This window comes from Miniopterus natalensis, chromosome 2 (assembly GCF_054644295.1).
Source record: "Miniopterus natalensis isolate mMinNat1 chromosome 2, mMinNat1.hap1, whole genome shotgun sequence".
NCBI lineage: Eukaryota > Metazoa > Chordata > Mammalia > Chiroptera > Miniopteridae > Miniopterus > Miniopterus natalensis.
In genome coordinates, this window is record NC_142082.1 from 127,189,668 (window position 1) to 127,217,225 (window position 27,558).

At 41.5% G+C, this 27,558-nt stretch overlaps 1 protein-coding gene across 2 annotated transcripts in view; it reads left to right on the plus strand.

The window, feature by feature from the left end:
• Nucleotides 1-27,558, plus strand: part of PTPRB (protein tyrosine phosphatase receptor type B) — a 99,850-nt gene that overhangs the window by 52,453 nt on the left and 19,839 nt on the right. For both annotated transcript variants that reach the window (XM_016198909.2, XM_087814538.1), the window contains 10 exons: nucleotides 3,701-3,964; nucleotides 4,509-4,772; nucleotides 6,145-6,408; nucleotides 8,574-8,843; nucleotides 12,532-12,795; nucleotides 14,359-14,622; nucleotides 15,356-15,637; nucleotides 19,012-19,290; nucleotides 19,754-19,903; nucleotides 22,073-22,316. In XM_016198909.2, coding sequence (XP_016054395.2) covers nucleotides 3,701-3,964; nucleotides 4,509-4,772; nucleotides 6,145-6,408; nucleotides 8,574-8,843; nucleotides 12,532-12,795; nucleotides 14,359-14,622; nucleotides 15,356-15,637; nucleotides 19,012-19,290; nucleotides 19,754-19,903; nucleotides 22,073-22,316 — 2,545 coding nt within the window. The remainder of the gene's footprint in view (nucleotides 1-3,700; nucleotides 3,965-4,508; nucleotides 4,773-6,144; nucleotides 6,409-8,573; nucleotides 8,844-12,531; nucleotides 12,796-14,358; nucleotides 14,623-15,355; nucleotides 15,638-19,011; nucleotides 19,291-19,753; nucleotides 19,904-22,072; nucleotides 22,317-27,558) is intronic.

Here is a 27,558-nt window from a genome sequence, read left to right on the forward strand (position 1 = left end):
ACTTTCATGGCTAGAATTTGTATTGTCTTCAAACATAGTAACAAGCCTTTCTGTGTAGGGTGTACTTTTTGGTTGCTGGACGCTGGCTTTATGAATGTTAACTACCTTAACCCTTAAAAACTCCTTATTGACGTAGTTATTACTATTCCCATTTTATAGATCAGGAAACCAAGGTTCAAGGTTAAGTAACTTGCCCACTGTTTAACCTGTTGAACAGCCAGCACATTTCAAGTCCTAGGCTTATACCTGGAGCCCACTAAGTTCTTCATCCTAAATCCTTTCCAAAATGTCTGTTGGTCAAGACCACTCTTGATTCTTTTTCTCACAAGGTGAAAATGTAAACTTTTATAGTTCGGGCACCAGGAACAAAATCTTAGCAAAGGAAATGAATGCCAAGTCTCTGCTGTGCTGGAAAGAGCTAAATTTAGACAGCCTGAATTTCCCCAATTTCCTTTTTTTTTTTTTTTTTTTTTTTTCAGAATAGTTTATTGATTTTCAGAGATAGAGGGGGGAGAAGGAGGAAGAGAGAGAAACATCGATAAGAGAGTGAAACATTGATGGGCTGCCTCCTGCATGCTCCCTACCAGGGATGGAGCCTGCAACCCAGGCATGTGCCCTGACCGGGAATTGAACCAGCAACCTTTTGGTGCATGGGATGTTGCCCAACCAACTGAGTCACACTGGCCAGGGCCCCAATATGTTTTTGCTTCTTGGGGTTTACATCTGAGATTTCTGCTTAAGGTTAACATTAATATTTTGTCATCTTTCCTACTGAGCTGTGGCTTGTCATTTACATTTTAAAATGTCAGTTTTTCTATGAGGGTCTGGAACAAGTAACATCATATTACCTTGCACAGGGTCTGAACCTAGTAGGCACGCAATAAATGTTTGATGAATCAAAAATCACTTAGATTAGAGGTTTTCACCTGGTGCTCTTTGGATAGACTTTGGGAATGTAGTAATCCTGAAAATTGTCTCTGAAGTTGTTGGGGATAGGGCAGATGTGCACATTTGGGGGCAGGACAGGAGGAGTGCATGGTTTCCATCAAATTCTCATAGTTTCTGTGACCTCAAAAAGGTTTAAGAACCACTGATTTACATTGTTACATCACGCTAGCATTGAAAGTGTTCATAGAATAGTCTAATCCCATCTCATTTAGAGATAAAGTCCCAGAGAGAAACTGGCTTCTCCTTGGTCACATGGCTGACCAGTAGGCAAGTTCAACCTGCCTCCAGCGCTATTTCCATTACATCTTGCTGTCCTTGAAAACATGAGTCAGGGATATAGAGATATTCTTTCCCCTGAAATGATTTAAAGTCTAAATATACTTATAATCGCAATAATGACTAAAATCTGAAAAGCTGATTTCCGTTTACAAAGCAGCTTTAAGTCAGTGTCTTATGTTGATCAACTTAGAGCCTAAAAAGCACCAAAAATTAAAAGTTATGTAACCAACTACTCCTTGCTTCCCCTCAGTGTCAACTCCTGAATGTTTCCCATGCATATGTCCTTCATATTGCAAGACCTTTTGCTAAGATTGTTTTTAAATGCAAGAACAGTGATTCTTTTTTCAAAGCACCCTTTTGACTCCTCAGCAGCGTGAACTTAGATTTGGTGCATAACTGATCAAGGCAAACCATCACCCCTGACAAATCAGTTTAACTGGAGAGTCATGTCTGGGTTACTGTCTTGTTGATTTTGGCTGATTGTCTCAATGCTTTTTTCCTTTTCTAATGTTCTTGTTCTGCATTTCGGGCAAAAATATCAGTATTTCTAATTCTGTATCACATCATCTCAACATGCAGCAAGGCAAGTCTCACAAATTACCTCCACTTCCACCTGGAGAGCGCCTTGTTGACTAGCGCGGTATTCAGCCTGGTGTTTCTTCCTATAATAGTGTCTTTGCCTTCAGTAAACGCTTGGATCATTGACCTTTCTTAGCCCATGCATACAGCGTCACTTCAGAATTTATTCTCCTTAACTCTGGGATCACTAAATTCTAGCAACACTGTGATTGGTTCCAGGTAAATATCTTGAAAAGAAGCATGCCTGCCCTTGCTCCATATCTGTGGTGGGATTTATTCCAGTACAAACACTAACCAGTACACATAAGCCAACAAAGGATAGTAGTGCAACTTGTAGGTGTGAGAAACATCATGAAAAAATGTAGCTTAGGTGCCAAAATATTGACATTTCTGGGTTATTTCATGCTTTGGAGGCAAGTGGAAGAGAAGACTTGGACACAGCCTGGTCATGTGGCCAAAACAGAAATCCCTGATTTGCCAAACACCACCAGATGCCATACAGACCTGGAAGATGTGCTAGTGTTGGGATACAAGTTTAGTACCCTAGATCTGAGGTCATATCTCTTTCCAATGTTCCTTCTCATATATTTATAATATCCAGTTATAGCCAAATAGTAATGGATCTATGGCTTACTGTTTAATTAAAATACAGCCCCAAATATAAATTAGAATATCCTTAATACTATGTTCTAAATACAGAATTGCCTTAAAGTGTTTCTGTTAACAAGTATTGATTGATTGATCAATTGAGGGGGAAAAAAACCCACAGGTACACAGAATTGTTTGTTTGTTTATATATTTATGGGGGGGCATCTCAGGTGCACAAAATAGGATTAATCATAATTCTTGGTTCTGAAAACCACACATCAGTGCGTTACTTTTATTTATTTTTAGGCATTTAATTTAATTTAATTTAGACAATAATTTTTAATAATTTAATATGTACCTGAGAAACCACTATCCAAAATAAAAACTAGGAGCTTCATAATAATCTATATCAAATCATGTGGTTCCCACCTCACTAACCCATCCCAAGGTAAACATTTACTTGACTCCAGTTTTCATCTCTTTTCTGTACTTTCTATCTTGCATATTTTATTATTTCTTGTCTTAAAATTATAGGTTTTTAAATTTTTATTTTAACATTACAAAAGTATCTTTTATGAAGTATATAATCTTTTGGGATTTAGATTTTTTTCACTTAATAGTATATTGATAAGAGTCACCCACATTTTGTGTTTTAATATTAAGAAAGAGCAAGAAATCCATATTTTTGTGTTTTGAGTTAAGAAGAAAGTACTTATGACTGCTATATATCAGTTCATTCATCTAATCTCCTGTGAATGGGATTCTCTTTCACACTTACTTTTATCAGGTTTTGAAATTTTGCCAATCAAGTGTATGTAAATTACATTTTGCCATGTCCCTTACTTGCATTTCCTTGATCACCAATGATGTTGGACATCTCTCATGTATTAATTACCAATATGTGTTTCCTCTTCTTCCACTTTTCTTTTGGATTGTTTATACTCTTCTCCATGACTTTTTATCATGTCTTGAATCAGCAAGGTATGCTGAAGTTTCTAATATCATCGCCATCATTCATATTAATCACCAGTTATCATGTTTAATGTTACTTTTTGTACATGACATTTTGTGTAAGCTAACAACAAGATTAGAATTAATTCATCAGGTTCTGTTTAAAAATTCACTTAATCACTCCAACTAGTATAACAATCTTTCCCTTCCAGAAACTTGTGATCTAAAGGTCTGATTTTTCCTTAAAATTCACACAGTAAAAATCTCACTTTCTCTTATGGTCCCGGGTTGTCATCTGTGATCAATTGCTGACAAGAATCATTAATCTTTAGCTGTTCTGTGTTCTCTTTTTCAGTGCCTGACAAGGTCCAGGGAGTCAGTATTAGCAACTCAGCCAGAAGTGACTATTTAAAGGTATCCTGGGTTCATGCCACTGGAGACTTTGATCGCTATGAAGTCACCATTAAAAACAAACACAACTTCATTCAAATGAAAAGCATTCCCAAGTCTGAAAATGAGTGTATATTTGTTAAGCTAGTCCCTGGACGGTTGTACAGTGTCACTGTTAGTACAAAAAGTGGACAATATGAAGCCAGCGAACAAGGGAATGGAAGAACAAGTAAGTGGAAGGATTGCAGAATTTGATGGTCATTTGGAACTTGAAGGTCATCGAGTAAATAATTTATCTGAACCTTGAATTTTCTCTACTTAGTTATCAGTAAATGACATTCCCAGTAAGTCTCACTCGGAGCTAACATCATTTAGCCAAACCATGGCCTATAATTACAGAATATTTATTGAGAGATAAAAGCAAGCATACTTGGCAAGCAAGAAGGCCAAATGTCCCATTTTTCTTCCCTGTCCTCCTGCATTGTGACATTTAAAGTTCTGGACTTTTTGTTTTATCTTATGATTGAGATCATAACTCATTTTACAATTAGATTCTACTAACATTTAGCATATAAGATTTATGTCAGCAAAAAACCCTACAATCTTAACAGTTGCTTTCAATTTTCCTTGTTTAATTATGCATGAAATAATTCAAGTGGTGTATGTGGAGCAGGGAGATGTTTGCCAGTTCCTTGAATGGGACTCATAAATTATTTTGTGGGTAAACTCTGATCAGTCACTTTCCTGAAGTGTCTTCTAATACCCCTCCCTAGTCCCAGAGCCCGTTAAGGATCTAACGTTGCGGAATAGGAGCACCGAAGACCTTCACGTGACTTGGTCACGAGCTGGTGGGGATGTCGACCAGTATGAGATTCAGCTGCTCTTCAATGACGTGAAAGTACTACCTCCGCTACACCTTGTAAATACTGCGACGGAGTATCGATTCGCCTCCTTGATACCAGGGCACCGGTATAAAATCCTCGTGTTGACGATCAGTGGAGACGTGCAGCAGTCGGCCTTCATTGAGGGCTTCACTGGTAATTGGAAATACGGATCTTGGGCCTGACTAGTTAGAGCAGTGTACAGTTGGCCCTTGAACAACACAGGTTTGAACTGCTTGGGTCACTTATATGCAGATTTTTTTCAATATTATATTGGAAAACTTTTTGGTTTTCTTACTACCAATCTTATCTGTTATACTAGGCTACCACAAAACAACCATATTTCTGCTTCTTCATTACCAATGCAGGAATCATTACACCTGTAAATATGAACTTTTTCACATTTTTTTTATCTTTGATGTTATACATAGTAGTATGTATAACATCTACAGGGTTTTGTGTCATATAAGACAATATATGTAGGTGCTGACAGACAATTCAGCTTATAAACAGATGACATAAACTTATGGTATTGATAAATACAGTGCAGTACTGTGAAAATATTTTCTTTTCCTTATGATTTTCTTAATAACATTTTTCTCTCTAGTTGTAATAGTATAGTATATAATATATATAACATACAAAATATGAGTTAATCAACTGTTTATGTTATTGGTAAGGCTTCCTGTCAATAGTATGCTACTAGCAGTTAAGCTTTGGGGGGAGTCAAAAGTGCACACTTTCAGCTGCACGGGGGAGGGGGAGGGTCAGTGCCCCTAACCACTGCCTTGTTCAAGGGTCACCTGTATGTAGCAGGTTGGGTAGCCAGGCATTTTGGTTGGGGACTTGGAGGTGTAAAAGGGAGATGGCAAGAGAGGAGAAAGTTGTCTTGATGATGAAAATGATGTTGTCCAACTTGGATGAACAAAAGTAAAGTTTGATGTACGAGAAGAAAAACAAAGCTTTACTGAGAAATACTATTGAATTGATGTGAGTAGCTGGTGCTTGTGAGGCATACAGATTAAGTATAAATATCTCTGTTGGTGGGTATCACTTCTTTGGAACTATTAGTAGTGTTGTTATAATAGTTAATGTTTATGAACCATACCCCCAGCAGAGCACTTTACATGTACATTCTGTTCAATCCTCACAACTCTGTGGGCTGGTTGCTGTTAATCATGACCATTTTTCTGATGAGGAAACAAACTTACGGAGGTTAAGTAACTTGCCTATAGTCCTACAGCTGGTAAATGAAAACTCCAAGACTTGGACCACAGCCATCTAACTAGCCCCTCGCTCTACTACTGGCTTTGTCTGCTCTTACTCACTGGCCCTGATGTCCCTCTGAACTTCCCCCATTAACCTTAGTTCAGGCAGAAGAGTCAGAGAAAGATGGTAAATTGATACCAATTTTTTCTATGCCTTTGCTTTCAGTAGACACCAGAACATAAGAAGCACAGAAACTTTGGTTGAAATTTCCACAGTTCATTCTCTAAGTGATAACTTTTAAATTTATTTTCTCTTTTAGTTCCTAGTGCTGTCAGAAATGTTCATGTCTCTCCCAATGGAGCAACAGATAGCCTGACGGTGACCTGGACCCCTGGCAGGGGAGATGTTGATTCCTACACAGTGTCGGCATTCAGGCAGAATCAAAAGGTTGAATCTCAGACTATCCCCAAGCACGTGTCTGGGCACACATTCCACAGACTGGAGGCCGGGGAGCAGTACCAGATCATGATCGCCTCGGTCAGCGGGTCCCTGAGGAACGAGACAGACGTGCTCGGGCGGACGAGTGAGCATCGGCCTGGAGGAGGGCTGGATTGTTTTCCATAATGGGACGATGAATGTGCTTAGCTAGTCACAAGTCACAAATATCCAAATTCAAAGTCACCTAAATTTGTACAACTCAGTGTGGTTTCAAGAGCCTTTCTCATTTTTTTTTTTTTTTTTGCATTTTTCTTTCTTAACAGAGACTTTCAAAACAAATGAAATGTAATTAAGAACTGAATCATTTGAATAAATTTTTAAACTTGCTAAAGGATTTAAAACCTTAACAAGCAGACTTCTATGTGCATTTTTCAAAATTTCACCCCTTTCTCAAAATTCTTTTTTAAGGACAAAAAAATACCTATGCCATCTACTTCACTTGTGATAGCTAAAGAACAAATGATGAATGAATAATGTATCTGTTTATTTATATTGCTATCATTATTAATATACTACTTTCAAAACAAAAATAATCTACAAGCACTTGCTCCATGCCAGGCATTTAAAATGATCGCTAGTCACACTACATGGCAGAGGATCATTATCTCCACCTTACAGATGAGGGAAGTAAGGCTCAGAAGGCTTATGAAACATTATCTAGGATACATGCAATAAGATCTAGAGCTATAATTCAAATCTAGACCTGTCTGGCTCCAAGCCTCATGCTCTCTCTACTGTGACACAATACTTCTTAGATGTCTTCCTTTCTCATTAGCATCTATTTAGTTGCGGGGTCTGGGCCCTACTATGTCAACCACTATGTTAGAAAATGGGAGTTCAGTAACAAGGTAATGCCCCCTGACCTCAAGAAACTTATAATCTAGTGAAAGAGACAGAGAAGTAAAAAGACAATTATAATACAACATAGTAAATGCTAAAATAAAAATGATTATGGGGTACTATAATAGCAAACAGAAAGAATAAGGGAAGGCTTCCAGGAGGAAGTACTAGTTAAACAGACACTAAGAAGTCATCCTAATGATGAATATGTTGACTTGGTTTCAGCAGAAAAAGCAAAAGCCTTGGGGTGAAAGCTTGGCACATTGAGGACCCACACACTAGTACCCACATTCTAGTATGCTAGAATAAAGAATGTGAGCCACGGGCCTTGTATGCCTTGTTAAGGTGTTTAGAATTATGGAGAGCCACTGAAGGGTAATCAGCATGGGTGTTCTATGAGAATATGCCAGATACAACGTGTAGTTTGAAACTGAGAGGTAAGGAATCAAGGGGACTGGTCAAGAGACTTGCAATAATGTATGAGAGAGATAATATTGTCTTAAGGTAGTGGTAGGAGAAAAGGAGAGATGTGGAGAGATCCAAGAGAAAGATTTAGGAGACAGAAATTATAAGATTTGTGATTAAATATATGTAGAAAGGTAAGAATGACAACCCAAGTTTTTGACTTGGACCAAGAGATAGAAACAAAGGATAGTAAGGAAATTGTCGGAGGGAGATGAGGAGTCCAATTTGACCATCTTGGGAGTTGAACATCTGTGGAACATCTAGAGAGAGATATCACCTGCAAAAAATAGAAGACATCTGAACTGAAAGTTCAAATTTGGGAGACATCACCGTATGGGTAATAATTCAAACCATGGGAGTGGATGAGGTCTCCTAAGGAGATTATGTAGAATGAGAAAAAATATGAGCCTAGGACAGAAAACACTATGAACAAATAATACAATTTGCCTTTCACATCAGGAGCCATAGTACAAACACTGTTATATACTATTGCTTAGGTCAAGGCTTGAAGCTTTGACTTGAGTCAATCTTGGGAATGAAAGTTCAAACAAGTGGCTATATATTCTAAACTATATTCATTGAATGTAAATTTATTCAACATTCCTTCACTCTTTAGAAAAATACATTGATATTCCTCTGCATATTTGTCAGTGTCACTTCCACGAATTTTTCTACTTGTTTGATTTCAAGATGCTATGTAAATTCTGAGAAAAAAAAATTGAGAATCAAAACAATTCTACAGATAATTCAGGACAAGAAATATTTTCTTCCAAGGGCACATGGAAAGTCCAACATCAAGGGGGGGATGAGGGTTGGGTGGAATTGGGAAAGTGTCAATGCAATAATGAGGCAACATCTTTTATCTGCAGTTGCTTTAGGATATTTTTTTCTCAACTGGTTACTTTACCCTAAATGATGGAACCTGCTTCTTTTCTTTCTTTGCAGTCCCAGCATCTGTCCAGGGAATAATTGCAGACAATGTATACAGCAGTCATTCCTTAATAGTAAGTTGGCAGAAAGCCGTTGGCGTGGCAGAAAGATATGATATCCTACTTCTAAATGAAAACGGGATCCTTCTGAGTAACACATCAAAGCCAGCCACCACCAAGCAGCACAAATTTGAAGACCTAACACCAGGAAAGAAATACAAGATACAGATCCTCACTGTCAGTGGAGGCCTCTTTAGCAAGGAAGCCCAAACGGAAGGCCGAACAGGTAATTCACACAGCCTGCTGTTTTGTGCGAGACATCTCCTTGTCTGCTATTCCTTGAGAACAGTAGCCTCAGAGGGATGAAGCAACATTAGGAGATCACATCTATTTCTTTTTTTTTCTTTTTTTTTTTTGTTTAAAATATTACAGATGTCCCTTTTTCTCCCCAGTGACCCGTTCCACCCCATCCCTTCCTCCTCCCCAGTCCCTCTTCGCACCATTGTCGATGTCCCATATTATGCTAAGTGAACTAAGCCAGGCAGCAAAAGACAAACATCACATGATCTCGCTTATACGTGGAATCTAAAGAACTTAATAAACTGATGAACAGAATAGATTCAATGACATGGAAGCATAGATAAGACTGACGGATGTCAGAGGGATGGAGGAGGGCAGGTGGGTGGAGGGGGAGAGAGTAATCACATATATTTCTTAGCACAGTAGGAACATCCTTCATGAGTGATCACTTCCACATCAGTTGGCCTGTGGACACAGACTTCAGCCCGCCATACTCCAATTTAGGTTTTTCATCAAAACTGGCTCTATCATTTCTCTATGGCTGCTATAATAAATTACCACAAACTCAGCAGCTTAAAACAACATCAGTTTATTATCTTATAGTTCTGGAGGTCAGAATCGGAAAATGGGTGTTATGGGGCTAAAATCAAGGTGTTAGCAGGGCTGTGTTTCTTCTAGAGACTTTGGGGGGAGAATCTATTCCTGCTCTTATCTCTTCTAGAGGCCACCCATGTCCCTTGGCTCGTGGCTCCCTTCCAGCAATGGTAATACTCCAACCTCTGTGTCTGTCACCCCATCTCCTTTACTTTTCTGCCTCCTTCTTCCATATTTTCACTCCTGTGATTACATCCGTCACCACCCAGACAATCCAGGATAAGCTCTCCATCTCAAGATGCTTAACTTAATTGCATCTACAAAGTCCCTTTTGCCACATAAGTAATAAATTCATAGGTCCTGGGGAATTGGGACAGGGACATCTTTGGAGGCCATTATTCAGACAGCTCTGGTCTAATTGATTACTTCTTTATTAAGTACCTAGGTCTGAAAGAGGGGTGATAATGATAGGAACATGAAGATGAATTAAGCACATTTCTAACCCTGGAAGAACTGACTAGTGGGGGAGAGAGACACATGGAAAAATGACAATACATTGTGATAAGACTTTTATATAAGAGAGGAATGTCCGACATCAAGGGGGATATGGGGGTTGGGTGGAATTGGGAAGCCTTCATAAAAGTGACATTTCAGTACTGCCATGAAGGATGAAACAGTTCTCCACATGGAGAAGAGGTAGACAGACACCCAGACATCCTGTGCAGACAGATTATCCTGAGCCAAGACAGAGAGGTGTGAGAAAGAGCAGTGAGATTTTGTGGGTGGCTGAAGTATGTGCTGCATGATGGGGAGTGAGGCTGGAAAGGCAGGGTGGGACCAGATTAGACAGCGCCTGGCATGCCTTCCCCACGAGTTTATTTTTCATCTTATAATCAGTGAGGAAGCAATAAAGTTTTCTTAGCCAGAGAGTGAATGTTTTGTAATAAAAATTTGTACCTTAAAAAAGATAAACCAGATGGCAATGGGGAGATGGGCTGAATGGAAAAGAGACCAGAGTGGGGAGACTTGCTCATTCATTCGTTCATTATTGAGTACCTGCTGTATGCTGGGCCCTGTTCTAACTGCTGGCTACACAGAGGTGAATAAAACCAACCCTCATGGTCATGGAGTTCCATTCTCGTAGGTGAGAAAGGCAATAAACAAAATAAGTAAAAACATAGTAGGTTAGATGGTAATAAATATCAAAGAGGAAACTAAGCAGGAAAGTGGGATAGCAAGAATTGGAGGCTTACAATTTGAGATAGTACAGTCCTCAAAGATTTCCTTAAGAAGGTGACATTTGAGTAAAAATCTGAAAGAAGTGAGAGAGAAGATCACACAGATATTTGGGAAAGAGTAGCCCTGATCAGAGCAAATGGCAAGGCAGAGATCCTGAGATGGGAAGGTGACAGGCCTACGGGAGGAAAACGAGGTCAGCGGAGCTGGAGAAGAGTGAGTGAGAACAGGTTGGGGGGGCTGTCAGAAAGGTAATTGGGGTCAAGAGACAATCAGTTGTAGAAATCCTAAAGGTCAAAAGCTAAACACAGGGGCCCTTATGAAGAACAGTAGATATAGTCAAGAACTATTTCTATATTAGATAAGATGACACTTGGTGGATAAGTGGAGTACAGATGGAGGAACAGAAGATTCCAGAGTTCCTACCTGGTGTGTCTGGTAGAATATATGCTATTAATTCAGATAAGAGAAGCAGGAAGGAGGAGTTTCAAGGAGAAATATACAGGAATCCATTCTGGACTGAGTTTGAGATCACCTTTCATAGAGAGGTGATTATTGGTAATTGAAAATATGGGCCCAAGCTCAGAAATGTGAGTTAGAGATAAAGATTTGGACACAAATTCTAGTTAAATCCATATCTTAGTATGTCCAGGCTGCTATAACAAAAATAGCATAATCTGGGTGGCTTAAAAAAACAAATATTTATTTCTCACAATTCTGGAGGCTGGAAGTCTGAGATTAAGGCACCAGTAAGTAGGTTTGGTGCCTGTTGAGGGCCTGCTTTCTGGTTCATACACGGCACCTTCTCATTGTGTCCTCACATGGTGGAAGAAGGAGAGAGCTCTCTGGGGCCTCTTTTTAGGGCACTTACCCTGTTCATGTGGACTTTACCCTAATAACCTACTCACCTCCCAATGGCTCTGCATCCTAATATCACCTTGGGGGTAGGTTTCAACATATGAATCTGAGGGAGACAAAACATTCAGACCATAGTAATACATAAAGTGAACGAGATTGATTGCTTAGTTCGTGTTATAAGATATGAAGGGGACAAAGGATGGAACCATGGAAAACACCAACTTTTAAGGGCCTGGCATAAGGAGAGGAAGAAAGCAAAAGAGCCTGAGAAGTGTTTGCAGTAGAGGGAAAGAACTCAGGAGAGACCAAGACAGATGTTCTTTCTGTTTCCACCTGCATCTTAAGACTTCTGTGGAATCAGTGAGCATCTGTGCCAGCAGTTTCGAAACAGGTGATTTCTGTTGGCATTTGATTGCTTTGCTAACAGGTAGCACTACAGGCCAATGGGGGGCAAAATCCTAATGTAAACTTTTAAAAAAATGTTTTTGGCTTTCCTCTTGCTTCTCTTTCTCATATTCCTGATTCTAATTTCCCCTTTCTGTCTGCTTTTCCCTTTCTTTCCCACCCACTCTCTCCTCCCCACAGTCTTTCCCTCTGACGGTCATTTCCTAGCTCTCAGATGGCATTCAGAGATAGTTTTTTTGATCTCTGATATAGCTCTTAAAATTAGAAAAACATTTAGTCGCATGTGTCAGATTAACACTTATTATATGTATCGCGCCCTCCCGCCCCCCGAAATATCTTGGAAGATACTTTCCCATTACTGGCTTTCCTTGTTCTTTTGTGGTTTTGTTTTCTAAATGAACAGTTTAGGCATCAAAAATTAGATTTCTTTGCTTTAGAGTCTCCATGAAGCCAATATTTTTTAAAGTCAGGGACCATATGTTTGAGCTGCTGTTTGAGTGAGTCCATCCAGGCGCCATCCTAGGCCGTGTCAGGGACATGCCGAAACTCAATCTCACTCTCTTGCTCCTCGACTTTTCCAGTCCCAGCAGCTGTCACCAACCTGAGGATCACAGAGAACTCTACCAGACACCTGTCTTTTAGCTGGACCACCTCAGAGGGAGAGCTCAACTGGTACAACATCTTTCTCTACAACCCAGATCGAACTCTTCAGGACAGAGCTCAAGTTGACCCGCAAGTCCAGAGCTTTTCTTTCCAGAACTTACTGCAAGGCCGAATGTACAAAATGGTGATTGTAACTCACAGTGGGAAGCTGTTTAATGAGTCTTTCATATTCGGTAGAACAGGTAAGACCAGAACCCAAGGAGTAATGAATAGCAGGGAAATTGTCACAATAGCCACTGGCTTTTCTTTGGTTTGTCCTTAGTTTCCTGTTCTGTCCAGGGTATAGCTTTATATGAAACTTGTGATCTTCAGGCTTTCTGACCCTAAATCAGACCTTTAATTATAGTTTTTGCACTGGGTCCCACTCTGTTGCCTCCACTTGTTTACCTCGTAGGGTTGATGAAAAACTGAATCTGGCTCCTCTACTTGCAAGAGGGTTGTAACCCATCACGGCTCAATTCAAGCTTTGCCCTTAATTCTTTCAACAAGACATAGATGGAGTGCTGGGCAGGTCCAGAGAAGGACAACTACGAGTGGGACCAGTAAGCAAAGACTGCTGTGAATCAAGACCACAGCCCTGGATGAGATGAACACCAGTAGTTCCAGGAAAATGAGAGGGAGAAACATCTCTCTGGGCTGCAGAGAGACACTGCACCTACTCTTGTTCCATTATTTGAGCCCATTATCTCATTTTTCTAGTCAATTTTTTTTTTCATTTGACATTAGTTTTTGAGTGTTATTGTGTCCCAGGCCCTGGGCTCTCCGTTGGAATGTGACAGTGAACAAGACAGATGATGCCCCTCACCTCATAGAGTTCGACATTAGTGGTGAGAGAAGGGCCAGGAAGCAGCAGATTTTAAAAGGAGATGATTTGGAACACCTCGAATTCTAAGGAAATAAACAGTACTTTGTGACAGATGGAGACTTGGCAGGACAAGAAACTACTTTAGACAGAGAAGGCATTTCAGCTGAAACTTGAGGGGAGCCATGTGAAGAGTACATTCCAGGCACCCAACTGAAGTCCTCAGTTTGTCTTTTGAAGGGAGTGACAAGTAGCAGCAGATATGCCTAAAGCATGAATAGACTTGCCTAGATGTTACTATTTACGGAGCAGCCTGGGCTCCGCACATCTTCTCTTATTTGCTCATTAATGTTTAAAGTCCTCCAACAAGAGACAACAGTCTTTGCCCTTCGAAGAATGATGATACTCAAATATCCATGGGACAGGGACAGGTGCCTGCGTAACCAATTTATACAAAGGTAGAAGTGACTATTAATAAAGATTTTGGTGAGAAAGAGCATGAGAAAACTGAGAACTTAAAAGCTGGAGAGGAAGGGAAGAGACCCAGAGAGGGATGTTATGGGATGGCTGCCACAGTAAGATGGGCCTGATTGCAAGAGGTTGGAACCTTTTATGAACACTTTTAGGCCTTTTTATGAACTAAGGTATAAGCTGTTTGACCAGTTTTAATTAATTGTTTCTGAAGATTTCATTTTATATGTCCATTAGATTACATGTGGCAAACATATAAAAGCCACCACCTGTTGTGTTTTGTTTTATTTTAATTTGGACCACGTCTCTAGACCACATTCCCCTAAACCTAAGTGACCTGAAATATAGGCAAGATCTGACTCTACAATAGGAGCTACTCGCCCATATGCCCAACATAGCTCATACTTTCACCTGTGGGCCCAGTGCCTTAGTTTCTGGCTTGTTTTTAGTGAAGATTTTCCCTCTGTTTCAGTCCCAGCCTCTGTGAGTAACCTCAAGGGATCCAATCAGAACATGACAGACAGTCTCTGGTTCAGCTGGAGTCCAGCCCCTGGGGACTTTGACTTTTATGAGTTGATTCTCTATAATCCCAATGGCACAAAGAAGGAAAACTGGAAAGAAAAGGACCTGACGGAGTGGCGTTTTCATGGCCTTGTTCCTGGAAGGAAGTACACTCTGTGTGTGGTAACTCACAGCGGAGATCTCAGCAATATGGTCTTGGGGGAGAGCAGAACAGGTAAGCCCAATTGCCAATGATCAAGTATTGGGAGGTAGCTTCCAAAGACACATTTTAATTATGGTTTTAATAAGAAGACATAAAGTCAGTAGTGGTGTACCATGTGCTAACCCCTGAACCTGGGGAAGGCACAGTGGTACACTGGATAAAGGAAACAGACTTTGGTTAAAATGATCTAGGTCCTTAGCTTAAATCTGCCACTTATTTAAATGAAACTGGGCAGGTCACTGAGCATCTCTAAGTCTCAGTTTTCTTATCTGTAAAGTGGGGATAATTACATACATTACCGTTGTGTGGCTATGAGCAGTGCTTCCTAAATTTTTTTTATTTCTTGGTTACACACAGATAACATTAATGTATATGTATGCCATGCTGGGGTCCATGGACAAGGCCATCTGAAATGGGACATGGCCTATCGACTCTAGCCCTCACATCTCAAAATATGATGGAATCAATACCTTTGCACACTTGTAACCCATTCAGGGCACACTCATGCTCCAGAGCACCTGCTAAGGAAGCTCTTGTTATGAAAATTAAAGAAAATGTACATAAAACACTTGAGGACCGTGCCTTCCATATAGTAAAAACTATAAATGAAGCTCCTATAGTTATGTTATGTTATCTCTTCCTACAAAGCACACTGGAAGTATGGCTGAGGTCGCTCAGCTATCTTATTTGTATATGTGATGGCATAGAAGTGATTATATGATTTTTCACTTTCTCCTCCACACAGCCCCAAGTCCTCCCAGTCTTATGTCATTTGCTGATATTGCAAACACATCCTTGGCCATCACCTGGAAGGGCCCACCAGACTGGACAGACTACGATGACTTTGAGGTGCAGTGGTTACCCAAAGATGCAATCACAGTCTTCAACCCCTACAGCAACCGAAAATCAGAGGGACGCATTGTTTATGGCCTTCGTCCAGGGAGATCCTATCAGTTCAGTGTCAAGACTGTCAGTGGTGATTCCTGGAAAACCTACAGCAGACCAATTTCCGGATCCGTGAGGACAAGTAAGACATGTTTTGCTATAACATGTATGTTACAGCAACTAATTCCAATAGGGCTTGGTTTAAATCCACATTTTTACTTGGAATTGTTTAGATTGAATTCAAGCAGAAGTCTATATAAATTTGTTCATTTATTCAATACTAACAACAGTGAACAATAAAAAAATAAGCTCTGCCTTCATAAATTTACAGTTGAGTGGGAGGTCCTATCATTAAAAACAATTCGATTTGGTGTGTGATGAAAGAAGCATTCAACACTGTAGAAACCCATGGTTGTGGCATCTGACCCAATGCAAGGGAGCTTCCTGGAAGAAGAAACATCCATATCAAAACCTAAGGAAAGAGTAAGATTCACCAGGTGGAGACTGGAAGGAAGTGGAGAACATTCCAGGTAGAGAGACTAAAATATTCCAAGACCAAGAAGGAGAGAGGAACAGAAAGGAGTTTGTTGGCCAAAGCAGAGTTGGTGCAGATTAAGAGAATCATATCATAAAATGTCTTCTGAGCCATGGTAACGACTTTGAACTTCATCCTCAATCATCTGGGGCCACTGAATGATTTTTGGCCAAGGCAGTGTAATAAGATTTGAACTTTAGAAAGTCACTCTGGGTACAGTGTAAAGAATAAGTTGAAAGGGGAAAACTGGAAGCAGAGGGATCAGTTAGGACATATCATTATAAAACCTAAAGAGAAAAAATATTTTAACAATGAAATATGTATCATTTTCTTCTCAAAGGCACTTTGGGATCGATGAACAAACCTCAAAGAAACAAAGGGTTTTCAGTACAGGAACTTCAATCCAAATATTTTTTTTTCAATAATAACTCTTAAATGTAGCTTCTCAGATCAGATAGTGGGTGTTGATAAAATACCTAGTTGAAAATTAGAAGTTTATGCAAGCAGTTGTTTTGTTTATTGAACAAACATTAAGGCTATAACAATTATAATTTATGCTCCATATTGTACCCAAAGGCTAGCTTGTGATCAAACAGTTGTGTGTCAAGAGAAATACAAGAGAAAGAACTAAGAAGGTTTGTTTACAGCAAGCTCAGGGTGGGTTTGCAATGGCTTGCTGCGGGCTGTGTGATTGAATCACAGGTGCGCAGTTCAAGAGCTCAGTAGATTCTTGGCTGGCCCGATCACATCTGGAGTATTGTATTCAGCCCCAGATGCTAGAGTTTAAGAGCAGCATTTACCAAATGGGGCGTGCCCAGGAGGAGAGCAGCCAGAAGGACTTGGAGCCGAACTTTCTGAGGAATGGCTGATGGAAGTTTGAGGATTTCGTTAATTAGTGTTGGGTTTGGTGACAGAAAACCCAAACTTAGAGGACTAAACAGAATAGAAGTTTATAATTCTCATGTAAAATCATTCCAGTAGCCAATTACTCACAAATGCTCCAGGCATGATGAATAATTTGCAGTCTGGGTCATCCACCTTCCCACTCCTCCCAGCACCCCCCCCCCCTTGGTGCCTGGGTACATGGCCTTCTCTGCCTAAAATGCCTTTCCTGGCATCTGAGCCAGGTGTCATTTTTGCCAGAAAGCTTTTGCTAACTCCTGCCCACCACTAGTGCCAGCAGCAGAAAAGTCTCTGTTGCTACACAGAACTTTCTTTTTTCCTTTCTTCTGGGACATTCTCCTTTCTACCTCATATTATGACTATTTTGGAGTCCTTTCCCTTCCTAGAACTTAAGGCTAATGTCATATTCACCTCTCTGCTGGCCACAGTCCCTAGAAGAGCACCTTGCACATAATAGGTACTCATTTCTTAGTGAAAGGGATGGGACCTGAGTCTTGGAAGGCAGGTGGGATTTACAGTTGGAAAGGAAGAAAGAGAAGGAGCTGAGGGAAGAGGTGGAAGCCAGTTTCCATATTATTCTTTGCATAAATTATCAGAATTATGGATTAGGCAGGATGTTTTAAAATACTTTCTCCAAGGCTGAAAGAGGTGTCTCTGGGTCGCAGCTCTGACTTGGTTTGAAAGGAGTTCAAAAATTTAATAAGCAGTTAATGCTTGAAAAGACACAGTTATTGCTTGTCTCCAACACCAGCTCTTCTGTGAGCCTTTTGACGGGTTGACGTCATTGATTATTGCCATGTGAGGATTGTTAGTTACTGTGTTTTGTGCTATGGTCAATAGAACAATGAGCACTCTTTAAAAAAGTAATCTTTATGAAGGCTTTGACTCCTGGAATGAAATAAGGGTCTAGACCTAGGTTTTCAAGTTCTATTCCAGAACCTGAAGGCTACTTGGAAATTCTTGGGGCAAAGCAAGGGAGGTCTTAGGAAGAGCACTCCAACGTAGCACCTCTGACCCCAATGTACATTTAAAACACAGATCAGGACCTCTCTGATTTTACAGACTGGGGAACTGAGAAATTGTCTTTTTTAAATGGCTCAGCTGCTAAAATTCAAATTCAAAAATTACTTATCTAAATTGTACAATTTAGCCTTACAGATATATAAATAATTAGAAACGGTAGGCATGCAGCTGGCTTGGAGCAGCCTACAAAGTTTCTTATTATCCTGTATGGTCACATAAGTGCTTTTCTTTCAGACTGAATACTCACTGTTTTGTCATTCACAACAAATAAGATCAGCTTCCATTTACTGAGTCCCTCCTGGGTCAGGCACTCTGTCAAGCAGAAGAAACTGAATGACAGTAGCACAGGGGCATGGAACAGCATGTCTACATGGGGAACCACAAGCAGTTTCAGTGCCATGGCATGTGAGCAGGGAGACGCAGGCAGAAAATGGAAGAGAGGGGGACAGAAGCCAGAACCCAGAGGGTAACAGATCAGCAATGCCATTTCTTAATTTCCTCATTATAAGAGCTAGTGTTTATTGAGCAATTACTATACCAGCACTGTTCTAGGTGGCTGTGCATGTTTCAACTCATTGAATCATTACAGTAAACATATGATGATTGGTTATCTTAATTTCTCCACTTTACAGATGGGGCACAGATATGTTAAGTAACTTTCCCAAGAGCGCACAGCTGGTCAACAGAGCTTGAATTCACGCAGGCTGAGCTGCACTTCTGACCTCTCGTTTACTCTGTGTTACCTTCTATCTGACTTCTGCCACTCGATCTCATTACCCACATGCCCGTTTGTGTTTCCAGTCATGTTGGCACCTGGTGATTTCCTAAAGGGACAGCATTTTTACTTTCAGTGTTTCTCAAAACAGGCTCTGGCAGGCAGACATTCACTTGGACGTCTATGAGAATTTTTTTTTCAGAAAAACAATCCAAATTAGGTTTGGGAATTATTTATTTAGATCTCCAAGCTAGTTGGACCCAAAGGAGCTAGAAAAACACACACACAAAAACGTGTCTCATGGAGTGGTGAAAAGTGTCCCTTCCTCTCTATCCTTTAGAGCCAGACAAGATCCAAAACCTACACTGCCGGCCCCAGAACTCCACGGCCATTGCCTGTTCTTGGATCCCTCCTGATTCTGACTTTGACGGGTATAGCATTGAATGCCGGAAAATGGACACTCAAGAGGTGGAGTTTTCCAGAAAGCTGGAGAAGGAGAAATCTCTGCTCAATATTATGATGCTTGTGCCCCATAAGCGGTACCTGGTGTCCATCAAGGTGCAGTCGGCCGGTGTGACCAGCGAGGTGGTGGAAGACAGCACTATCACAATGATAGACCGTAAGTGTCCCGGAGCTGTGCGCTGTGCTCTGTGGTGTCTGTCACCGCTGTTCACTTGTATACAGTTCATTTACACATTCGCATGGCTCATTGCCACTTAGAGAAGAGAACCTAAAGGGCTCCAGAAAACCGAAACACTTCTCTGTGTAAGGTACCCCAGGCAGCAAACAAGTTAAAAGATCTTGAAGTATTCAAATGAGTTAGTATTTAAATCCATCGCTTTGCCTGATACAGCTGGAGCGATACTGGAGCTTTTGGGCAGCTTCAGGGCGTCCTGCTGAGGGGCTGCCTCTCTCCTGAGGCCTCGTGTGCTGGCCCCTCTCCTCAGCCTCTTCCCTGCGGGAGAGGAGGCGGTGCGCTTGGTCTCACGCAGGGGATGCGGGCGAGCCAAGACCTGCATTTTGAGATCGTTTTGTGCGAAAACAGTTGTGACCCTTCTTGGTTCTTTCTCCCCCTCCCTCAGGCCCTCCTCCTCCGCCCTCACACATCCGCGTGAATAAAAAAGACGTGCTGATCAGCAAGTCCTCCATCCACTTTACTTTCAACTGCAGCTGGTTCAGCGACACCAACGGGGCAGTGAAATACTTCACGGTGGTCGTGAGAGAGGCTGACGGTGAGTGAGTTCAGGCCACTGTAAGATGCAGGACCGCCTCCTAGAGGTCCCTGTGAGAGTTCTTCAAAGTAGTAAACTTCATTTTTATGCCATTCACTCTGTCCCTGCCAGATGAAGGGAGATATAACGAAAACCTGCTCAAAGGCTCTTTCAATAATAAAGCCTATTATCTGCTGGGTATAATTATTGCATGGGTGAATAATAATAATAATAGCAACCACAACAGTAATAACAGTAACCATCATTTGCTGTCAGGCCCTGGTGGAAGTGCATTGTGTGTACAGACTCCTTCAGTCTTCTTCAGGACTCATTCAGCCCTGTTCGCTGCTCTTTTGGTCTGCCATTAGCAGTAAAATGCTTCAGCTGTCTTCCCCCGTCTCTGTCTCAAATACCTCAACCAACCACAAGCTCCCAAGCCACCCACCAATTCACAAAAATATTCAAAAGCTTGAGGGAGGAAAGAGATGATTATAAAAAGCATTCCTCCTTTCTCTATGGCATTTTCAATAGGATGTTTTATTCCCTAGTTCTTTCATTCTCAAATTATTCAGTGTCTACTTAATTCCTATGGACCAGGCAAATATTAGGTAGTAGTTGAACAACATTCCACACATCCACCAAGTATGATCTTTAGAGATTATTATATACATCAGCATTTGTCAAAACACAGGAGTGTTGTATATTGGTGCACACGTGCCCATGAGTGTATTTGCCATTGAGGTCTTGTGTGTTATTTATCCAAAATAAATGTTTGTGTCTGGAATGGCATTGATATATTTTGCATGTCTTATATTTTCAAAATTGTTGAAAGTGCTGCACATGAGTTTCTTAAACGTCCTTGACTATTTTAACCCATTTGTGGGCAATGGAAGACTTTAAACCTCACAAATGTTGGATAGTACTTTAGTCTCAACAGGAATCTAACAGTCTATGTGTTTTTACATCTTATTTAATTGTGCTAAAGCTGGGTATGCATAATTAATTAAATAATTTCAAGGGTCAGTGGTGCCTCCCAGATTTCTTCACACCTCAGAACTGAAGATAAATTGAATTATGGAGAGACTTTAGATTTAAGTAGGCTGCAGTGAAGATAATGTTTTACTACATGAATATAAGGCAGTGACCAAAAAGAAGTCACACCCCAGAAAGCAGCCTTGTCTTCTCAGCCAGGTGGGTTTCAGTTATTGATGTCCATGGAGATGGGTTGTGCTCCCCTGGTGACCTGACATCCATCTCATATAAATGACATTTACAGAGTATACACTCATCCGAAAGGCTACACTTCTTTTCAGCTACTGCCTACAAGATAATATTTCCACCATCCACTCATTCTGAGCAAATTTTATTAAATGAGTGCAGGATGCCATGAACCCCTACCCTATCACTCCTTGAAGTTCATTGTAAATGGTATTTGGTCTCCATAATATTTATCTTCCTAATTATGCTTTCCTCCAACCAACATCAAAACTGGTGTGCAGAGCCAAAACACACAGTAGGCTGGGTGGACAGGGGAAGAGTTCTGGGAAGCGTTCTGCATGAGGGGCCAAATTCAAGCCAGGATTAAACTGTACTCAAGATAACAGTTATGTACCCGGAGCAGTTATCAGACTGGGTGTGGCACGTGGAACGTGCTGATGGGGGACTGCTCTGGCTTTGGACTTGATTTCTCTTATCTTTTCCCTATTTCCAAGGTCATAGGGATTTCCTTATTAGCTTAGCTACAATGATTATTGGCAAGGTAGAGAGCTTATTGAGTGAGCTGACTCACAATGGGGAATGTTTAACTTTCTGGAGTTGTGGGACATACTATCATTTGATTTAATGAGATACCCTCTCACACACACATTTTATTTCCAAGATAAACGATCGTGTGTATGTGTGTGTGTGTGTGTGTGTGTGTGTGTGTGTGTGTGTATATACACACACACACACACATACACACATATATGTGTGTGTGTATATTTCTATATATAATTTTGTTTATACATTATTTATAATTTATTTTAGAAAAAGTAAATTAAAATTAATTTTATTGGGAGAATTTCACAGTATCCCTCTAGATCACAAATTCTGCACTCTGGGATGGTGAGGAATCAGCCTTAGAAACCTGGGTAGAAATCACTGAGGTCACAAGAAAGTCAGTCGTCACTGTGGCTTTTCTCCCTTTAGGCAGTGATGAGCTGAAGCCAGAACAGCAGCACCCTCTGCCCTCCTACCTGGAATACCGGCACAATGCCTCCATTCGAGTGTATCAGACCGATTATTTTGCCAGCAAATGTGCCGAAAGTCCTGACAGCAACTCCAAGAGTTTTAACATTAAGCTCGGAGCAGAGATGGAGAGCCTGGGTGGAAAATGTGATCCCAATCAGCAAAAATTCTGTGATGGGCCGCTGAAGCCGCGCACTGCCTACAGGTTAGATGTATTGCCATCATTTTGCTGGAAGGGACATGCTACGGTACTAGGCGGCTGGCTGTCTGGGCAGCTGATGCACACGAGCTCCTGTAGATTAATTACCTACATTATAAGAGTGCTCTATGTTCTACTCTGTAATTTATAAAAGATGTATTCCTCCCTCCATTCGCAGGTAATGTATAGAAAGGACCTTGAGCATTGTGCAAAAGCTCTAATCCATTATGTGAAGAATTGAAGGTCCTTAATAGATTGCTCTTTCTCCTAAAACTTCTTTAGTACGAGCCAAATCAATTCACAAGTTAACCACTGTGAAAATGTCCAAGTAGAAAGATTGAGTTGAGGGAGACCCAAGAAGTATGAGATTTCATCTTCCACTTTTAATGAGGACCCAAATTACACTTAAGTTATTTACCTTCTAAGGCATGAAAACATGAACGTGTTCTTTGGTCCAGACAGAACTCTTGAAGGGAGAGGCCCCTGAGTGAATGGGAGCCTCCTTTCCTCACCCTAAGATGGCAGGTGAAAAGGAGCAGCTGTTTGGTTTGGTCCCAGGAAGCACTGCTGCAGCCAGCAGGCCCTCCCAGCTGCAGGAACTGGCAGAAGTGCACAGCATCCTAACCCAGGGTCCTCAAGAGCAAGAGAACCTATAGATACAGGCATTCAAGATACAGTAATTCTGTGAGAGATGTTCCTTCTCTGTTGTATGTTCCCAGAGCTGATATCTAGCCAATAGGGCAGCCAATCAGGTTCTCTATGGGCCAGTATCTCTTCTTGTTGTTGGGTGCCCAGGTATATTGACTCTTACATATTTTGAGTATCAGCCCTGAGTCAGCTCCAAAAGGAGACAGTGACCTGACATCTAAGAGCACTTAGCTCCTCCCTCACATCAGCAAAGGCAGGCCAGTAGTTTTCCTAAAACAGAGTGCTCACTTTGGGCAGGAACTCTGCCCAGGACACACCACAGAAATGATATTGCCACCCCAGCCAAGGTTTGTACCTCCAAAGTAAACATACACAGACTTACTAGTGATGTTTAATTCAAGAAAAGACCATTATAAGTTTATCAGAAGGAGCTGGGATCTCAGACAGAGCAAAGGAGAAATATAAGAGAGATCAGGATGCTGGAATCCTTCAGTTCCTGTAAGAGTCAAAAATGCCTCAGCTTCTTTGTCACTTGGGCCCAAGGAAACTTCAACAGAAGTCTTCCAAGGACCATTTTCTCCTTGTGAGTTGGAAAATTGTGGCTGTTTTTGTTTGTTTGCTTTCTGAGAGAGAGAGAAGATGATTCATCACTGTGTTTCAGAGACCAGAGCCTACCAGGCTCCCAGCGCATTCCTTCCTCGGGTGAGCCCCTGCACTGAGTTCCAGTGCTGCCGGGTTTTGACCATTAGCTCCTTCTAGATTAAGGTCTTCCAGTGATTCCCGTTCACTTCTAAGAGCAAGTGAAGATTCCAGAGCAGGGCACACAAAGCCCTCGCCTTGTCCCTCCCACCTTCCTCACCAGTTTTGTTTCCCACCGTCTGCCCAATTACACCCTGGCCTCTTGCTACTTCTCACTCCTCAGAGTTCCCTTGAAAATGACACGGCTCTCTTACCTCTGAGCCTTTGCACGTTTTTTTCACTCTATCTGGGATGCCCGCCACTCCCTTGTCTGGCTGGTAAATTCCTTCAAACAGTTCAAAAGCCAGCTCAACCCTCCACCAGCCCCATTCCACCCTCTTCAATGCTCAGCTGGACAGTTGGACCCTCAGCTCCATTTCCATAGCACCCAGTCCCTATATTCCTCTAATCAATCCCCCACTTACCAGTGACTTTTAACCCTTTGTTTAATCACCTGTCCTCTTCACTACACTGAGAGGGCTCACGGTCTAATAGAGACAGAAGTGACATTGGTTATGAAACAATATGACAAGTACCAGGCACAACAGAAGCACTTATTAAATGTTTAGGAGCCAAGATACTCTAGGAAAAGTTACACATTCTTGTTATAGCATACTCAACTCATGCCTTACATGTTTGTTTCTAGGACACAGCTCTCCTCTATTTCTCCAGTGTACACTTGGTTCAGTCCTGTGAAAAGCGTGCCAGGCAGATAGTGCTGGGTGAGAGGAGGCCTGGCCTTGCAGAGCGCACGGGAGAGCTGCGTGCTAAGTGGCCTCCTGCGTGGCGCTGCTGAACCCTGGCTCAGGGAAGTCAGCATTCCGCCTGTCTCGAGATGATAGTCACCATGCTGATCCTCAGTGCTGTCAGGCATCTTTCTTCCAGAGAGAATAGGTGGACAGGAAGGAACATGAAAACAGAAAAATAAGTCCTGAAAAGAAATTGGAAAAACGCTAAGTTTAGCTAACATGCAAGTTTATTATGTCAATGAATGTAATGTGTTCCTGTTCGTGGTTGGGTTCCTATTATTTGGTTGTATAATTAGCATCGTTCCATTTGGGAAGAGAAAGGGCAGAGCATGATGGGTAAGAGGCAGTTTGGAGGTTAGGAAAGTGCTTATCTGGTTTTGTTTCTATTCTAAAGAGAATAGCAACGTGACCACAATCGGGTAGCCAGCTTCTCTTGACCTCCTTTTCCTGAAATGAAGGAAACTGAACCACATGATCTCTGACTTTGTGCTATGGAATTTTCTGATTCTGGACACAGTTAAACTTGAAATAAGTACTATCAGATAGCTATTCATTGAAATGATCTTATTCATATTATTAAATATATCATGCTAATAATATATTCAATACATGTGCCTCTTCAGTGAAAGGCACTGGGCCAGGTGCTGTAGGGGAAACTCTGGCAATAGGAACAGAGAATTAAGGTGGAGGGAACAGAGTGAGTCAAGTGCAGAAGCAGAAACATGCAGATTGTTTAGAGAAGAGCAAATAGACCAAGTTCAAGCAGGGTTGGGGGTCATGAGTTAGACGGAGGGGACAGAGGGTCAGAACAATTTTTCCTGTCCTCTTACTACTTCAACATTATTACAGGACATGCCCAGATACTTTGGGGCTCAACAAATTTAGACTTTTTTAGAAAGGAAAAAAGGAATTTTCCATTCACTTTCATAGGATTTAAATTAACACTAGATAAAGTTCCCTCATATAAACCAAGCCTGATACTCGATCAGTAAACCTATAGTCTGAGAACCTCAAGATATAAAGAACTCAAGAGGTGGCCCGAGCCAATCTTTAACTTAGTGCAGCAATCCTCTCCTGCAGCTACCCTGAGAGCTGGTTTTCCTCCGGCCTCTGCTTAGAGTCCTTCAGTAACTTAAAGCCCTTCACTACCTAGGTGCTACTACTCTGCTCCTACTCTAGATGCTAGAGAGAGACTTTGTGTTCCTAAACTACACTCGATGTCTGTTTCCTGTTCTACGTGGCCGTCTTCCTGAAATCTGAAGTCAACTATCATGTTCCCCTAAGTCTTCTCTGTCATCATCCCGGTCAATCACCTCAAATGATCTCTAATGCTTCCTAAATAATGGTTCCAGAAACTGAGTACAGCCCTCAGACTGGACCTGACTCACCCAGAGAACATGAGATTTAGGTCCTGTGATGGGTACAATAGGCTTTCATCCAGGCCGAGGTTCTAATTCTGTTTTAGGAGCTGCACCTTGCTTGCTTATTGAATTTAGGGCCAGCTGACCCCCAGACACCATCCCACATGGGCACGTGGACAGGTACCTCAGCAGCTCTCCTGTCCAGGTGACTGGGGTAACTCCCAATGTCAGCTCAAATCTTAGAACCATCTTTGATTCCCCCCTTCTCCTCTTCAGACTGTGTCCTATCTGGCCCCTCCTCTCAGTGCCTTTCAGTCTTCTTTCTGTTCTCACTGCCACTGCCCCAGACCAAGGCCCCACGCCTTTGGCCGGGACTATCATACTAGCCTCTAGATGGACCACTTTGCTCCCAGATGGCTTTTTGCTGGCTCTTCCATTTGACTTTATACTGTTCTCTCACTTGGAACCCTGTGCCCCAGGCCACCCCCTCTTATTGCAGTTTTCTCCAAATTGCAGTGTTCCTCATTTGGAATTTAATATATGCTTTCTTGTTTTACTATTTGCCTTATTTCTTCATATTATTTTTCTAGTGTTCAAGAGTAGTGACCATGTGTCTCTTTTTAACTTCAGCAATTAGATATAAGGAAGTCTAAGTAAATTTTATGACGATGATATTAAAATATTTTTAGATATTAGGCTCTTTAGAAAATAACTAGTACCAAAAAGATGGGGAGATCCGTAATTTTATTTGTAATGTAATGTTCAATGTAAAGTTTTATTTGTATGTGTAGTTATTTTTTTTAAATAGCACCAATGACAATAATACTAATGATAATGATATTTGACCCATTTGGCTGCTCGAACAGGCACCTCAGAATTACTGCCCCCACAAGTGAACTCTGTATTTCCCCAAACTCCTCAACGTCCTCCTCCACGGTCTTCCTTGACATTAGCAAATGGCACCCCCATTCCTCCAGTTGTTCGTCAGCCAGAACATGTGGAGTCATCCTTGATTCCACCCTTTCACATTGCACGTCCATCAGAAAATCTTTCAGCTCTTTCTTTGAAATATCCAACACTCCTCACTACCAGTATGACTGCATTCTGGTCCAAGCTAGCATCTCCCACCAGGCTGCTGCAGTCCCCTACTGACTAGTTTCCCTTCTTCTGCTGCTGTCCCCATGCTGCCGCAGCCAGAGTGATGCTGGTAACACCCTCTCGTGGCTTCCTATGTCTCTCAGAACAAAAGCCAAAATCCTCAGCAGACCTTCTGGGTCGTCCCTGGTCTGGCCCTTCTAGATCTTTGCTCTCGTCTCCTGCCACTCCATCATTCACATACTGTGCTCAGCCTTGCTGGCCTCTTTGCACCCAGGCAAGTTCCTGCCTCAGAACCTTGCACATGCCTGGAATGCAGCCACGTCGCCCGCCTTCCCTTTCCTCAGATTTCTGTGCGTATATCCTTCTATCAAGGAGACTTTCATTGGCCGTGCTGAACAAAGAGGCCTCACATGCCCCATACCCATTGCTTTCCATCTCCTTTACTCTGCTCTTTTTTTTAATGGTACAGATCACCATTTGGCATATTTGTATATTTATTATCTGGCATCTTCCATGAAAATGTAACCTCTAGGACGGTAAGGGCTTTTATTTTCTTCCTTGCAGTATCTATAGCTCCTGGAACAGGGTCTAGCACACAGTAGGAACTCTATAAATATTTGATGAATGCATGAATGAATGAATGAACCCTGATTC